Consider the following 18,225-nt stretch of genomic DNA (forward strand, 5'->3'; position numbering starts at 1 on the left):
CAAATCTCCACTGCTTATCTGCTTTTCTTCTGAACTGCTACTCTCTTTAAAAGAAAATTCTTAATAATAATAATCATAAAATCCAATTAACAGAACATACTTGTCAAAAATGATACAGGTAGTATGCAGAAAGAGTTTGATTAGCTCTATCAATCAAAGCTGTGTTCACACAGCAGTGGTTCCTTGAGTTTCCTAATAAAATACAGACTACCACGACCCCAACTCTTTAGATTCTGATTTGGTAAATCAGAACTGCCAAATAGGAACATTTTAAAATAAGTAACCTATGTAAGAAGAATGCAGGTGGTCTCTGGAACATGCTTTGAAGAACACTATAAATTTTCCTGGCCTGCTAAATGGATTCCCAATGCTTAGTAAGAGATGTTTTGTCATCTCTCATTCATTTGAAAAACTATCACTAGAAGCAGAGAGGTAGCCATTAGAGATTTGCTTCTCAAACTCGTAATCCTTGCCTATAATTTTATATGATCGCCACCGTTTTAAGCATATAAATTTAACAAGTAAACTACAAAATTTAGAGCCAACTCATTTTATAGTATGCTGAGACATACAATGTTGTTGAAGAGTAGAGATTTACAGCCTATCAGGCATTGGGAAAGTTGTGATAGGAAAAAATTCCCTAATATTTCAAGATAAGCATGCATACTGTTATGAATGTAGTAAAGAACAAAGTAGACTTGGTACTTGCTACTTTCTAACTCATACAACAGAGAAAACAGACATTTTTAACAAACAATTGTTAACAAACAATTTATGACTTGATATATGGTGATATGAATTAAGAAAGGAAAGGATCTAATCTAGTTGAACAGTCATGGAAGACTACTCTGATAAGCAGCAGTTGGACATGAGGCGATAAGGAGGAAACAAAGTATTATTAAATGAAACAAAAAAAATACAACAGCATAATGAAGCTATTTAAGTGAGTCCCATATAGCTTTGGAGGTGTGAAGTTAACAATGGAGAGGCAAGCTGAGGACTGATTTAGAGATTTTGTAAGCCTAAGGACTGTGGACCTTATCCTTAAGAGGAAAAGTCAGTCAACTGAAGGGTATTATTAATAAGAGAAGTAATAGGACTAAGTTGAGATCATTCTCAGTACTGTGTAGATAAACAATCAGGTTAAGTCAGAGCATTACGTTTAGTCAAAAGGCAAATCCAGAGTGAAAGGATAATGTTAAAATCAGTGCTACTCAAACAGTGGTCCTTGGGCCAGCAGCCCAGGTCAATCTGCATGAAGTTAAGGAGTGTGTGCCAGAATTTAAATCAATATCAACATTAAGCATGCTGTAGCCAGAAGTGTGCGGATTTGTATTTTGGCTACATCTCTTTATACCATCACAGATCAACACTTTTAATAGCACTGACTAGGGTTGTAGCAGAAAAATTGGATACAAAAGGACGAATTCAACAGAAGCTCAGGAGCTAGAATCAATTAAAATTTGGCGATTTTAATTGAACTAGAAGGAAGAGGAATAAAGGATGACTCCATGTTTCCTGGCTTGTCAACTACATTCAAGTCAGCAACTTGCACATTACTGGCCTGAGGAACACCTGAGGTTAAGCAAGCTTCTCCCTGAGGGGAAAGAAAAGAGGAGTTGGATTGAACTGCTAGGTTTGAAGGTATCCCATGGTTCTCTAGATTCTTAGCGTGGGTCTCTTAAAAAGGTCTAGGCTAGAGAAGATGATGTGCACACTGCCAGTCACAGAAGTGTAACTGAGCTGTGACAGCTGAAGAAGTTCCCCAGGCAGAAGGGGGACGGATGTCACAAGGAAGAGACAGCCAAAGAGTTAGGATAAATCTAGATGTGAAGAGTCAGAAATCAGGAAAAAAAGAGGATATTAAGAAACAGTGTGTGGTACATAGTGTTAAATATTATCTAGACATTAGGCAAAATAAGGATTGAATGGTGGATCGCTGGTGACACTGGGAAGAGCAATTTGGATAAATGGGTACACCAAATCACACATCAGGTAGAGAAATGAGATATAAGTAAGTGTAAACAGCAAACAAAGCTTATTTAAGAAGTCTAGTTATAAAAGAGAAGGGAGAGAGAGAAAGGGTGACGGAGACAGGTGGAGGTAAGAATAAATTCATGTAACATGGGAGGGGCTTCAGCATGCTTGAAGCACTAATGAGAAGCATCCAACACAAAGAAAATTACAAGAGGGAATTACATTGTGCAATGTACATGGGAGGGAGGCGTGGACAAGACCCAGTGCATACTGGCCTTATATAAAGAAACACTGAGCCTTTTATCAGAAAATAAAGATAAGTGTGTGTATAAGCAGATTCTGTAAGAAAATCTGATGGAGGCTTCATCTGATAGCTTTTATTTTTTCTGTGAAGCACCAGGCATGGTCATAGTGGGAGTGAGGAAGGACATAGTGGAAGGGGAAATCTCTATGATAAAGCCATTGTGAAAAATGAGAGAACACAGTGACTGGACAACTTTGGAGAGAACATTCATGCAGATTAGAGGGCCTACAGACGGCTGGTGATCAAAAATTTAAACCAGTACCAAATGCTAGATTATGTGATGTTATCTATTTATACTCAAGAGCCTAGATACCAAGAAGTCTAGATTACAAGAAAATGGGGCAAGCAAGTTTAGGATACAAACTAAAAAAAGGGAACTTAAGTATTTTTTTGGTTTTTAACTCACAGATATACACTCACAATATGTACACTCATAAATATCTGTAGTTTGACTTCTTAAAGGATGCTTATTATTTGTGCATAGAAAACTGGTTAAATGAAAATTTCAAATACTTGATAAAAATATGAACAGTACTTTTATCATGATGTTAAATGTAATAAGAGATAACTTCAGGCAAAATACACATATGAATTAAAAACAATAGCCCAAATGCAGCATGATTATTAATCATATTCTACTTCACTGGTCCTTTAGATAAACAAATATTCTTCTCTGGATAAGAAGGGAACAACAAGGTATAGAAAGGAAAATACTCAACATCCAGAAAAATATGCACTATATTTAAAAATATTTGGGAGTATCAAAAATGTCAAGAGATCACAGTGGCTAGATTGTACCCTACTGATCAAACCTCAAATTGAACCACACTAACTTGGTAACCCAAAAAACACAGGTTAACTATTACCTATATTTGAAAAGGAAAACTTAGTAAGATCAGGTTATACAACCTGGGAAGCAGTCAATTGCAAGATACTGGAAAGAAAAATTATCTGAAAGGTACACCGAAAAAATATCTACCTTACAAACAGTATGCATTTATGACAAGTAACTTATCTTTTTAAATCTGAGCATCTACTTGTGAAATTGGAAAAATTCCTGTTCTTTTTACAACACAGAGCAGTGGTTAGGAAAAAAATGAATAATAGCACTTGGTAAACTATTCCAATTATGCTATTATTACTGATAGCCTTTTTGCTACCTGAAGCTATTTTTTATGCTCCCTGAATAAGATTCTGAGGATGAAAATGGAATGAAACAATAATTGAAAATAGCCTGTGCTTAATATAAGGAATCTTATTCTGGAGAAAATACTGAAGTATTAGAGGCATAATTAGTCTGAAAGTAAAAGTCAAAGGAAGAGTGAAATGAAGAACAGCAAGTAAGACAAAGGTAAGTAAAGACAGCAGGTTTAATGACTTAATACTAAAGAAATATGCAGTGAGATAACATGGCTCAGAGAAGCTAAAAAGACATAGAACAAAGGTGGATTTAAGTAAGACACAAATAGAAGATTAGGGCATTTGGAAGCAAAAACGTGGTATGCAGTTTCCAATGGTAGCCACAACATGAGAAAATTTTACTTCTTTTAATAGTCTCTTAGCATTCATATATAACAACCACAAAAAAAAAACCTAAATGTGAATAAAATGTAGACTACAAAACTATTCAGAAAACATGTCTTTTAAAACGAGATTTAAAATAAAATGTTCTGAAAATCACATGGGTGTCTTGATAGGTTAATTTATGAAATCTCACTTAAGTGAAAAAATATTTAACAATGAAATAAGTTTCTCCATCTTCCTAAAATTATATACATGGTAATTAGGAGAACACCCTAACTTGCAAGCCCTTTCAAGAAAAATTAATCTTGCTTAAATGTAATTTTTTAAAATAACATAAAGAAGATATAATTTAAATAAACTGAGGGTATATCAGAGCATTTGAACCACATCTGTATTGAGCCACATCAGCCAAACGATCTCCACTGCTAAATTAACTACCGAATCTTTTTCCCACTGGATATTATTTAAAATCTTATACTGGTGTGCATATGTAACACAATCCTGGTATCTCAAGAGTAAAAAATTTCTGTAACTAAACTGAGCAAAAATGCAAAATATAAAACATATTATAGAAGTAACTACAGGTATAATTTTTTTTATTTCTTTTTTATGACAAATTCTAACATTTTCTAATACCTCATGACACCAATTCCTACCACTCATAACAGTAGCTATTGTCTAACAGCCACTGAAAATAGCACTATCTCAAAAGATGCTTTAGACTTACTAGTTTTGCCTGTTGAGCATTTACTGGATCACCATATTGGAGCAAAGCTTGAAACTGGTTATTTTTTGTAAATGTGATTATCTTCAATACAGCACCAAACTTAGAAAATATCTGTTGAAACATTAAAATCAAAACATTATTGATATGTGTTGTTATTTCCCCAATTTGCAGATGAATGTGCAAACTAAAATGAACTTACTTGGTGAAGAACATCAAGTGTTACAGGATAGTACATATTGTCAATTATTATTCTAAGTACTGGACTCTGAGCTGGAGTAACTGCACTCTCACTAACTGTGGTGCCACTAAGAGGAGTATTTGCTGTTTGGACAGCTGTCACAGCTTGAAGAACTGCTTGTGCACGCTGAAAATTAAAAAGAAAAATTTAAGTACTCAAGAGAGAGCCATTATTTTTACTTATACTTTGCCATGCTATACTATTCATTTCTTTTTTTTTTGTATGTTGCATGGTGGGGTGACAGACATTTCATGATTTTTCCATGTGAGTATCCATTATTGCACCACCACTTGCTGAAGTTTTGTTTGTTTTGCTTGCTTGTTTGTTTTGTTGGGAAGTGCATGAACCAGAAATTCAACCTGTGTCTCCGGCATGGCAGGTGAGAATTCTACCATGCACCCTCTATTCATTTCTTTTCCAGAACACAATCAACAAATATTTCCGAGTACCTTCAATGAGGTACCGTCTGTACAAAACTCAAGCATTCTACTAGCATTTACTTCAAAACAATTATGTAGGCTTTGGGATCAACACTGAATAAGCAAAGACAGGTAGCGTAATTTATTCTTAAAAGATGTAGTTTGGCTGATCCACAAAACCAGAAAATGTTTTAAATAGAAACTTTTTAGGAAGAATAGAACGTCAATCTAACACTATTCACTCTATAAAACAGGTGCATGGTATACTCAACAAAGAGATTGTTGATTTACCCAAAATAACTACCATAAAGCTCTGTTATTACTAACACAGTCTTACACGAGAAATACTCAAGGTATAATTTTTTTTCCCATACTATTGTAATATAACTTCTGCTAGCAAAAATTTAGAACAGAAACTAATGTGTACTCTACTAAAAAACATAAAATTTTCAGATACGATTTAAGATATAAAGGGTATTTTCCATGTATGTATTTCCTAGTTTCTAATATACACATAAATCAACTATTATTTTATATATGACTAACAAAACAATGCCAATTAAACCAATACTGTAAGATACATTTTCAAGGCTGAGATTTTCAAATGTGAAAAAATATCATACAACATACAGCAATAAAGTATTTTTAGAAAATCTGTCAATCAAATTATAGGTTAAATGCTCTAGAAAAACTGCCTTTACTATTATTGTGTCTTTCCTGTTATTATTTGACAGATATCTTTCTACTATATTGGGCTCAGAAAAGCTATATGAAGGCAAATAATTATTAATAATAATGACAAATATTTTTACAAGGCTTTGTAGTTTGAAAAAGATATACCAACAGATACATAAGAATATAAACAGAGCACAGTGATGAATGAAAGGAAGGAGAGCACAAAAGCATGAGGACACCCATGAGAACAAACACAAATGGTCATCTTACTGAAACAGTATATAACCAAAGGACCATATAAGTTTTGGGACTCAAACAGACCATCTACTTATCTAATCAAACCTAATTTAAAGGCCAATTAAGTAACATTCTGACATATAAATTTATGTATTAATTGATATAATTCATTAATTCAAATACAACATTTCAAAACAAGGTAAGTACATATAACATGATAGACATCTTTACATTATGGAAAGTATATTAGTAAAGAAAATAAATAGCAATAAAAAGATTTCTAGAGCAATGTTTATCTACTCAAATCTTTGAATATATTTAACCCAAGATACATGAAGTATTTTATGTATCTAACCACAACATTAATTTAATTAATGATTACATTCTTACATATATGTACCTTAAAATATATTTATCTAATATAACAAGAATGTAAACATCACAAATTAGAAAAATTTTTATCTGCTGTTTCAAATAATGGAATATCTTTTTTTTTTTTTGCATGGGTAGGCACTAGGAATCAAACTCAGGTCACTGGCATGGCAGGCAAGAACTCTGCCTGCAGAGCTACCATGGCCCACCCTGGAATATTTTTTTAAAAATAGGAATCTATTGGTGTAATACATTTGTTACTGTTGACAAAACGAAAGAAAAAAAAATAGGAATCACAGATCATGCTGACTCAAGTGGCACAATGGATTTAAAGTGTTCTTATAACCCTGTCACCCATTTTCCTTTCCTTTACCCACCTCTCACAAATATTTTTGGTATCATTCCAGAGATATCATCTATATATACGAGCATACATGTATATTATCAACCCCCCAATTTTTTTCAGTACAATTAGTTATTTTCCACCTTCTTTTTTTAGCATAACACTTATGTTCTCCATATCAATATCATATGACTTCATATATGTTTTAATTAATGGAGCACAGTTAGCCTGCCAACCTAATTTTAATAAGTTAAAATTTAACTTATTTTAAATTTCTTGCTGAACAATCACCTATATAAAGAAGAGGACACAAATCATTAGTATACAGCTCAATTAAGTATCACAAATGAAAGAGTACCCAAGATCAATAACAGTATTATTGCGTTGGTCAAATTGCGTACTCCCACAAACACATTCTTAATCTTAATCCACATCCGCACCGTACGAACCTACTGTAAAAAGGACTTTTTGAAGGTGTTTTACTTAAAATGTGGTGAACTGAACCACAGCAAGGCTTAATTTGGATCACTAAAAATCTTTTAGAGAGATCCCTGAAATCATAAAACCAGAAAGGAGGACATTGTCATGTAAGAGGAGGCAGAAATACTAGGCAAGGAACCTAAGGACTGCTGGCAAAAAGCACCAGAGTGCTTAGTCTTCAGGGAAAATGCAAGCCTGGCCATTATCTTGATTTTGCACTTCTAGACTCAAAACCACCAGTTGGTAATTCTGTTATTTGAGCCAAAGCCACTCTGTGGTATATGCGACAGCAGCTCAGGCAAAGTAAGATAATTACCAACACATTCCAGAAAACCACACTCATGCTCTACTTCCAGTTATATAAATAGCATTCTGTAGTATGGGTTCTATTTTGGTCTGGCTTCTTTCAGTAAGTATTATTTTTTACACACATCCATGCCTTGCAAGTACCAGTAACTTGCTTATTCTTACTGCCAAATAATATTCCACTAAATCAATAGACCACAACATATTCTATTGTGGAACATCTGGATTGCTTCAGTTTTGGGATATTACATATAGCCTGTCATGAACTTTCTTGCATATCTTTTGATGCCCACATATACCCTTCAGGTATGTAATTAGGAGATTTACTAGCTAAAAAAGAATTTCCTTAACTCAGTTTTAATAAATACTGTAAGTTTTTCAAAATGGTTCTACCAATTTAATTCCCACCTTATATGTGAGAGTTCAAGTTTCACTACATCTTCACCAACACTTAGTCTTACCTGTCTTTTTAATCTAATTTAGTTTAAGTGTATGAGAGTATGTCACTGTGATTTTAACTTGCATTAACTGTCCTCAATTCAAACCTAATCCAGTCTCTGTGGATCTGGGAAAAAATGAAGATGTTTAACTATTAGTCATGTGACCTAATAGGGGTGGGAAGGCAGCACAAAGGCAAACAGGCCACAATTTTAATAAATTAAAATTCTTTTTGTGGAATAGTCCACAATAGTCCACAGCAAATGCAAAAGACTTAAATCAAGAGAAAGCAGGATAGGCTAGAAGACCTACAAGTAGTTCTGGGACTGAAGCTCAAGCAAAGAAGACAGTATCCATCTCTTCTGAATAGGGCCTTTATCCCAAGCTCAAAAAGGACATGCTGCATTGAATTAACAATAAGATCAGTGCATTTCAGAAATACACACACAAAACTTGGCTGTACTAGGGAGAAAGAATTCAGGAAGAAAATGTAAGAAAGAAAATCATTAAGAGAGTGGTATAGTTCTACTGCCAACAGGTGATGTTGTCTGAACTACTGAAGTACCAGGATGATTGCACAAAACTACACTGATAATATGGTGACTGAACTGATAGGACTAAACAATTTGCTGAAGGGTAAAAATAAAAGTCATCATTTACACACATTAATTTGCCTCTCTTCCACTATGAAACCCTATTACTTGCCTAAAGAAAGATCATCATTAGTTTAGGATAATTTTATCAAGTAGGAATACAAAAAATGAATGAAACCAAAATGGACTGAAGGCAGAGTAAAAGAGGAAACAGCTCAGATCACATGACAAGGAGGGGCTATAATGATAGCAGCCACTGAAACCCTAAAAACGTTCAGATCAGAAACTGGCAGACTCACAGGGTAAACGGGTGAAAGCCAAGGGATTAATATCAAGTCGGCTTACAGAACAAACAGCTAAAATTCTCTCTCCCTGATCCCCCACCACTCCCTATCACTCACTTTCACCATAAAACAACAAAAACCTCCCTTAAGGAAACAAAGTCTAAAGGTAGTTTTGCTGGCCCAGAATAAATGCCTCCTTTGGCATCTGGGAGATCCCAGGTTACTGTCCACCTCATTATCACTTATCCCTAACAAAAGCATCTAAGTTTAATAAAACCTAATTATCCATTTCGAAATATGAACAAAGAGGAATGAGATCCATAGACATATGAGAGAACACAGAGGAGACAGTGGGGGAAGAGATAAAGGGAGAGAAGGAAGCAGATAAAAAATAAGAGGCAATCCAGAGTATAGCAAGGCATTTAAAAAATACTTTTGTAATAAGTAACCTCAAAAAATTGTGAAGCTATAAAACATGACCAATTGCAATGCAAAAAGGAGAATTAGGGACAATTAAAGGGCTTTCAGAAATTAAAAGTATGGTTGCAAAAAGAAACTTTTTTAAAAAAGAAGGAACTTTGCATTGCTTATTCATTCTGTTTAGAATAACCCATACTGGAACAAGTAGCCTATTTCCAAACCTCTCTGAAGTACAGTAACAAATGTCACTTTGAATGGGGCTTTCACTGGTCATTCATTTATCTAAAGATTTCCCATCTTTATTTACACTTTGTTTTCACGTGAATCTTTTAAATTGAGAATGTGTTCACGAATTACTTTAATAAAAAACTTTGTAAAATAAAAAAAAATAAAAAACTTTTCAAACAAAAAAAAAAAACTAAGAGCAAATGCCATTTTAAACTAGATATAAAAATAATAGATAATGAACAATTTCTTTTGGTATATTTACTCATGAAAAATTCTTACAAGTACTATTTCTGGTTCAAAAGGAACGAAAATTATTACCAAATTAATCATCATCTTCATCATCATCATCTAACTAAAAATTTAGCTCTATTTTTCAGGCCAAAAGTTTCATAAGCTAATTTTTCATAAACTATCAAAATGATAGTTTTGAAACAGAGCTAACATCTGTGAGGAATTATTTTCTGTTAAATTTTCTATAAAACAAAGAACCAGATCCATTTTAGATTTCTTTTATGTATTTAGGTCTGAAACCATTCTTGAACTATTTTTAAAAATATATTAATTGTAAATAACTAATATCCTCTATATCACATTTTAAAGAAACCAATACATTCATTTTCAGATTATGCCCCTCAGGAAAATCATTAGCATCTTCAACAGGAATTTTTCCATAAGAAATTAAGGCCTATCAAAAGTCAAATAACCCAAGGCAATAGCATTGTATCTTAAAGTCTAAGCAGCAGAACTGCACAAACAGTTTACAGTAATAAGTCCCACCCCATAAGTGGTTTCTATATAAAAATTTTAATTTATAATAAAAAAGAATATTCTATTTCCCCAGATATTAAACTGTTATTCTAGAATTCCTTTTGAACAGAACCTTAAAAGCATTTAAAACACACTATTTAACTAAAATTCATCCAGTAATTAATAATTTACAAACATATACTCACTTGGTTTAATGTATTATCTGTCTTTAGTTCTTTGTGATTGGAGTACTGGATATAAATTGGTTGGTTACGGAGATGAGGTGTCACAGCAGAATAGTAATTAACCATAGTAATAGCTGCTTCTTCTGTTGCTAGTTCCAAAAATGCCTGAAATAAAATTAAAAAATAGCAAAAATGTTTATACTATGAATTAAATAAAATAAACTTCAGTATTCGTGTAACCTATTCAACTGATGGAAAAAAAACCAATCTCTAAAATATAACTTTGTTACATTTGGTGTTCTAACAAGCAAAATTAGAAATTCCTCACTGAAGCTTAGGTACAGAATTAAACCTTAACTCAGGAAAAAAAAACTCTCTTCTGCCTCCCACCTCTGATTCCCTTCTATCCCCCAAATACCCCCATATATTCCCCCCAATCAAAGCGAGAGAAAATAAAGTCAGTTTCTGGCATCAGAATTTTACATTTCCTCACCTTAAAAATATAGAGATTTGAAGTTATTCAAGGGACAGTATAATAGACCAAAAAAAATTTTTTTTAATTAAAAATTAAATGTCAGATGAGTGCCATTAACACTCAAGGGAATATTAAATTTTATAAATTCTTCCAAGTGATACCATTTTATATTTTAAAATAAAATTTCAATATAATTTACCAAGGTCCTCCAGCTACAGGTGTATCTATTCAGTGAAGATTCAGGATTAATGACTAATTTATTCTAATGCTATTAAAGATTTTAATGGGCTAAATCTAAAGGAAAATGCTACAACTGCCACCAATGATTTCTGATACTACAAAAAAACAGAGCCACAACAAAATATCATTTGTATGTTCCACAATTTCAGTTTCACACTGCTAGGTTAATGTCACAAGGTGACTTCAAAAGACAAGAATCTGAAAACCACGGCGACTCACGCACTCTGGCACCCTAGCATTAGTTTCTTACACAGCTACCAAGAGAAGTCTGATTAACATTCCTGTTACGTTCTTTCAGAAAACTAATCTACTATATTTTAACAGCACGTTAGTTTGGGATCTAACATTCTATAAGCTCTGAAAGAAGCATACCTGATTTTTTCCTTTCAGCATAAGGATGTTGGTCACCTTACCAAAAGGTAAACCTAAAGCAATAACTTCAGTTTCTGTCACTTCACCAGGTAATTTTCGAATATGAAGTACACGAGAAGGGGCACCATCCATTTTATCTTCTCCTTTAAATTTTTTACTATCATTACCATTGGCTGAAAGAAAAAGAAATTTTTAATTACAGTTGTTATATATGAACAGTAAAAATATAAAAATTTTCCTTATTTGTATGACAACAAAGTTTAAAAAGAACTTAAAACATAACTGATGTACCTGAATCATTTCCAAAAAATTACAAAATGGGTTTCAAAGGAAGAGAAAATCACATCCATCAATTACGAAGGAAACTAAAGTTATAAACTATTTAAGACTGCTGTTAAATAATGTTTCTGAACACTATAAAGAGTAACAAGAGATAAGCAAAAACTTTAAAACTAGTAATTTCTAAATTGCCCAACAGCTAAAGAACATAATTAGCTTGAAAATGCAATTTAATCCCCTTATTTCAAAGTAACAGAAATACAGAAAAAAATTGAAAATTTGGGTTAGCATTTAGTGAGGTTCTTGACAAGTCATTTAAATCTCTCAGGCGGGCCACGGTGGCTCAGCAGGTAAGAGTGCTTGCCTGCCATGCCTGAGGACCTGGGTTCGATTTCCGGTGCCTGCCCATGTTAAAAAAAAAAAAAAAAAATCTCTCTACACCCATTTCTTAATTTGTAAAATGAAGATAACAAGACCTATTATTAACCAAAGTCAACTGCACTTCTATTACGTAGAAAAATTATTAAGTTGATCCTTGAAAACAGTACTTAAACATAAGACCTTCGTTTTAAAAACGAAGATGGGTGAAAAACAAAACAAAGCAAAAATGAGTGAGGTTATAACTTTACCTGAGAAAATTATAAATTGTTCAACAAGGAAAAGAAGGAAAACATTGTACTGAAAATGGGATGAAAGAAGGAAATGCTATAAAAATAATTACGCAGTCAATCCACATTATTTGGTTTATCTACAATGAGCCCCTCCTAATTTGTTAATATAACCACCTAATCAATCTATTCTTTTTTTTTTTTTTTTTTTTTTGCTGTCCACACATATACTATAAAATAGTTGTGAATATGACTGCCTTATTCTCTGTTACGGATCTTTAAACATACATATTTTTAAGTCAACAAATTAGATACCTGCCAGCCTTCATTCCAGACCTTCAATAAAAATTCTTATCAAACACACCAATAGGTGATGCTTTACACAGAATTGTTTGAAGGACTTGTGGTCTATTCATTATGCCATATAAGCGGTTCTTAATATTTTGGGAAAAGGCTCAAATGTCTTTCTCATACTCTAAAATAGAAGACCCTTATACATTCAGAAATAGATGTATACTCCATTTTGCATATAACAACTCCCCAAAACATTGAACCCATAATCTGTAAAATTCTGAGACCATGTGATTTCTATGTATCTTTAAAATTCATTCACTCACTGATTTTTTTAAACATTTACTAAGTATCAAGATGTCTGGCATTATTCTAGGTTCTGGAGGTGCAGCAATGAACAAGACAAATTTAAGATTCCTGATGTTTTCTTAGTCTAGTGGTACAGGTGGACTAAGTAATAAATAAAAAAGATAAATTTCTTATAGTGATAAATGATGCTATGAAGAAAGTAAAACAGTGATTAAAAAGTGACTTAACAGAACTAGGAGAAGATTAAAAAGAACTAGGAGAGGATTAAAAAGTGACCTGAGTTGACTTAACTGAGAACTAGCTGGTATCAACTTTATTGGATGATCAGAGAAGTAATCTCTAGGACATAGTATGTGAACTCATTTGATAATTTGTCAAGTTATACTTAAGTTGTATGTTATTCTAGGAGTTGCACTCAAACTTATATACTTCAATGGCCAGAAAATGCATTTAAAATACCCCTACATTGGCTTTGTACAGAAGAGCACTTAGCTCTGGCTTCTAAGTATACTGTCATGAACATCCTACTGGTTAGCTCTTCATTACTCCAGTGATATGAAAACTACAAGCTCTCTACCCTTCTTCTCATAACTAAGATGTGTAGTACCTGATCTTATTTCAGTTTCTCCTAAATTGGTCTGTCCTTTTCCTTCTGCAAGGACATGAGAAAAAAACGTAATAAAGATACTACCTACCACTGTGCAAACAGGAGGAATAAAGGTTCCCTTTTAAATCATTTTTCGAATGTTCCCCTAAAGGCAAAAGCTTGCCTAAACTTTTAAAGAGAACAGAATAGTCTGTTTTGGATTTGTGCTGGATATTTCCTGGGCAGTGGATGGCAGGTAAAAGTAAGAGAGCAGAGTAAGTTAATCAAAGAATAAAGCAGCTGGTTTCTAGGAGAAATACAGAAAAGATACATACTGCTTTTCCTTTGCATTAATGTTTAACATTCATTGCAAGTTATCTACATGCCAGACACTTGATAATTCTAAGACTGCCATTACCATGATCCATCAGCCCCATTTACCGATAAGAGCTAGTGAGCAGCCCATGGTCAGTTACTACGTGGTAAAGACAGGAAGTCACAGGAAAAGGATTAAAACTCAGGGAGCATGCCTCTATTGCCTATGCCCTTATATCACTATCTATAGGAGGATTCCAAAGACAAATTTCACATTAAACACAATGGCCTAGAGTAGATCTGCCTTTTTTCCTAAAAAAAAAATCAAGTCACCTATCTTTCAACTATCAAAATCTATGCTTTCTTCACACTACCGGATACTCTCTATTAATAGCTTTAAAGAATGTGGCTATCAAATATTCATACCATACTGCTAAATATTAGGAAAATCTTCATATTAACTGATACCATGAGAATGTGAAATTGGGCAATAGGGACTTCCTTAATCATACAACTAAACTTATTTTCACACATTAAAAAAAAAAATCCCAGTCTGGAAATGAGGAAGAGCAAAGGAAAAAGTGTGGCTCTCAGCTTCTGAAAGCCTAGGATATCTATTACCTATCTAGAAGTAAGAAGAACTGGGCTGTCTAGGTTACTGAGTTCAGATTCTTCAGAAGATAAGGTAGAATAATAAGGATTTCTTTCAATTAATTTTCACCTTCAGTTTCCCAAAATTTTTGGTTTAGGTATATAAAACCAACAGCAATTAAAAAGATTTTTAAGAATTTATGCTCAAACTAACAAGGCATAAAATAATGCTTATACTTATGCACTTGAATTGTAGAATCTTTAATCACACCATTTCCCATATATTATTCATCCTTTTTAGCCTTTTGCTTAGGGAGGATGTTCATCTACTCATAATTAAAAAGAATTAAAATTTTTAAACTGTTTCCACTTGAATATTTTCTTCCAAACTCAAAAGATGCTTTCTTCCTCAATTCTGAAGTCAACATCTTCTATGAACAATCTATCACTTTTGTCCTCCTGACTGATCTCTGACCTCCATTGGCTTTTACCTGCAGTGTTCACATAAAAGTGTCTCACCAAGATCACAGGCACCTTGTTGAATCACCAGATCTTTCAGTAACCAAATAAGACTTCTCTTCTTTACCAAATCTCTTCATTCTCAAAGACCCCCCTAACAATTTCCAATTCTAGTTTTTTAACTCCCCTGATTCATTTGTTACCTACCTTGAACCCTCTCCTTATTCATTGCCAAATATTGTACATATACTCATTCAGCAACATTCCAATTCTGTATTTTTAACTGTGTACCAAAATGAAGCCAACATTTCAAAACTTCATACTTCTATCTGTCTGATGAAACCTAGCAACTTGGTATTTTAGACTCAAGCATTTACAAAAGCATTGGTGACTTACTTTATCAAATATGATACTGAGACGTAAAATAACTCTAAGCAGTTTTAGTTAACTTCAGGGTAAAGCACAGTTATTTGGAAGCTCCTGGCTTTAGAAAAAATAAAAATATAAAAAGAATTAAAAGAATCTAAGCTAAGAAAAATAAATGCTAGTCTCTTTGCATTCCTTTATGGGAAAACAGAAATATCAAAGAGTTAACTAAAAAAGCAGGTATATACAAATAGTATCTTCTATAATTCTACTGATTGTTAACTATAATAGCCACCACTCAAAAAAGCATTGCCAGTAAGGCTTATTGTAAAATCTAGTTATAACTCTCCACATTTCTAGGTAGCTTCATACCCTAGGATGAGCTAGATTGAGGGGAAAAATACAGAAGATAACTAGAGAAAGGCTTTCATTACCTCTATATGCAAGAGGACATGTTGCTAAAATCTTCAAAAACATTCAAACTGTTAAATGATGTGTGGGAAAGCATTATAATAACACGAAATGACATCAAATCAAAAATGCCTGTCTGTAAAAAAAAATTAAAATGAAAATTCTAAAGAATTCTGAGCAACATTACCAGAATTTACGGAATGATTTCAGTTCTTTCATATAAAACAAAATATCACACTTTCAGCAATAATGAACAAGCCCTACTATTCCAGAATGATCATCAGTACTGGCAGGAATATGTATACCTAATTTAAGTGCATATTCCATTGTCACAGCTATATAAAAAATTATAAAGGTCATCATACCTTAACAACTGTCAAGCCTCCTCTTCTCTGCCAACTAGCTATAAATTCCTTACAACAAAATCCAATTCCAATGATAGGTGGAACCATTATGATTTTGAAATATTTCATTTTATTTCTCCTCAAGGAACTAATTTATTACAAAACAGTCTTAATGTATCAATTTATCAAATATTTACTGAGATTAAGTATACAAAAGCATCAATTTTTCTCAATTCTAATATTTTTTTTTTCATAAAGCACCTTTCAATAAATGTAGAGAAAGGAACTCTGTGCAGATAAGGAAAAGGCTGTTTAGACAGATGCTATTATACCACAGTAAAATCAGAAGAAACATTTTTAAATAAAGTTATAAGTTGGAACATAGAAATGAAACCATGTTCTGTCTTTGATAATCATTTAAGTGTCTTTTTAGCACTGTCTGTAAATGTTCCTTTTTTGAGGCATCATGATCATAAAAGTATGATGTATTTCAGGCAACATAATCACTGGATTTTAAAGGTTTTCTATGCTAGTTCATAAAGTAACAGTATTCAGATTTGTTTGTTGTCTATTAAAACACTATGTAGACACTCTTCTTTCTTGAAAGGAAACAGAAAAATCTTAAAACTTGGTGTTTTCTCTGTGCATACAGGTAACATAAATTGATTACAAGTAAATTTATCCAAAAACAAGGCTTTATGGCATTTCATTCAATCTCTACAAAAAGACTGGATCCATTCTTCAGTCACAAAGTATGTTAAATACACAATCCCAAAGCAAGATAGTAACATATCTCCTTTATTCTTTCTTTTCACCAAAAAAATTATGTTTCACTTTTTCTTTAGTTAATGGTACCATCATTCATCAACTCCTCCCAAACTCCTCAAGTTCCATATACCTTACAAATTCTTCTAATTTTTTGATATCATCTCCTCCATATCCTATATCCAACACCCTAAAATTCAGGACCTCATTACAGATTGAAAAAGTTTTAACTGTCCTCCCTTTGAATAGTACTAAGCCACAACCCCTAAAGTACAAATGGAACACATATATCTCAAAAACTGTGACGTCAAGCTCCTTCGTATAACAAATCACACTTAAAAACATGTATTTTTCTCTATGCACGTCTTAGGTTTCTCCCAACAACTCTGACATGTTATACATTTTCTTTCTTTTTCAGTCAGATATGTCTCCTGTCCTTTGATCCATGCGCTGTTCAGGACTATGAAGTTTCATTTCTAAATATCTGGTAATTTTCTAGACTTCTTACTGCTTTGATTTCTAATTTAGTTCTACTATGATACCATATAAGCTTTCAATCACTTATTTTTTCTACTATGATGAAGATTCTATAAACACTTAAAAAAGGTACTCTATAAGTTATTGGGTATAGTTTTGTAACATGAATTAAGCCAAGATAACTGGCCACATTGTTCAAATCTTCTATGTATCATTATTATTACTCTTTTGTCTAACAATCCTGTCAATTACTATTAGGACTCTTAACATATCCAATCACAATTGTAGATTTCTGTTTTTCTCTAGTTTCCCCATGTTCATGTACACAGAAATTAAGGAGTATCATTTTCCTATTTTAAAATTTCCTTTTTATTGTTAGTTTTCAATATTTTGGCTTTATGTATGTAGATGTGGTTCTTCCATTATCCTACTTGGGGTTTACTGAGCTTCTTAGAACACAAACTGGTCTTTTCCTATAGTTTTTAGTTTTTGAACATTACTGCGGCTTGGGGGGAGCGGGAATCAATTCTCTCTCCACCTCTGGGGCTCAAATTACACATTTTCTGCTTGACTGTCATTGCTTGGTTGTTGCAGAGATATATTTTGTTCTCTCTGGCAGGCTGAATAATTTCTACTCATCTGTATTTATGTTCAATAACCTGTTATCTCCAAACTGATAACCCATCCACTGAGTTTTTCATTTGAATTCTGTCATTTATAGTCAGAACCTTTCTATATCATCGTCTTTAAAAGGTGCCGTTTTGTTTTGGTAGGCAATTAAATTAATGATGAATCCTTTAGCCTAGACAATGTTAGTTATTTAACTTAGTCTTATGAATG

The 18,225-nt window shown here is 33.0% G+C and overlaps 1 protein-coding gene across 4 annotated transcripts in view; it reads right to left on the minus strand.

Annotated features, from left to right (window-relative positions):
* PTBP2 (polypyrimidine tract binding protein 2) overlaps positions 1-18,225 on the minus strand; it is an 82,040-nt gene that overhangs the window by 26,693 nt on the left and 37,122 nt on the right. For all 4 annotated transcript variants that reach the window (XM_077120177.1, XM_077120176.1, XM_077120174.1 and 1 more), the window contains exons 4-7: positions 11,585-11,757; positions 10,519-10,662; positions 4,732-4,896; positions 4,533-4,643 (exon numbers count right to left, since the gene is read on the minus strand). In XM_077120177.1, coding sequence (XP_076976292.1) covers positions 4,533-4,643; positions 4,732-4,896; positions 10,519-10,662; positions 11,585-11,757 — 593 coding nt within the window. The remainder of the gene's footprint in view (positions 1-4,532; positions 4,644-4,731; positions 4,897-10,518; positions 10,663-11,584; positions 11,758-18,225) is intronic.

The sequence above is a fragment of the Tamandua tetradactyla genome, chromosome 11 (assembly GCF_023851605.1).
Source record: "Tamandua tetradactyla isolate mTamTet1 chromosome 11, mTamTet1.pri, whole genome shotgun sequence".
Classification (NCBI taxonomy): Eukaryota; Metazoa; Chordata; class Mammalia; order Pilosa; family Myrmecophagidae; genus Tamandua; species Tamandua tetradactyla.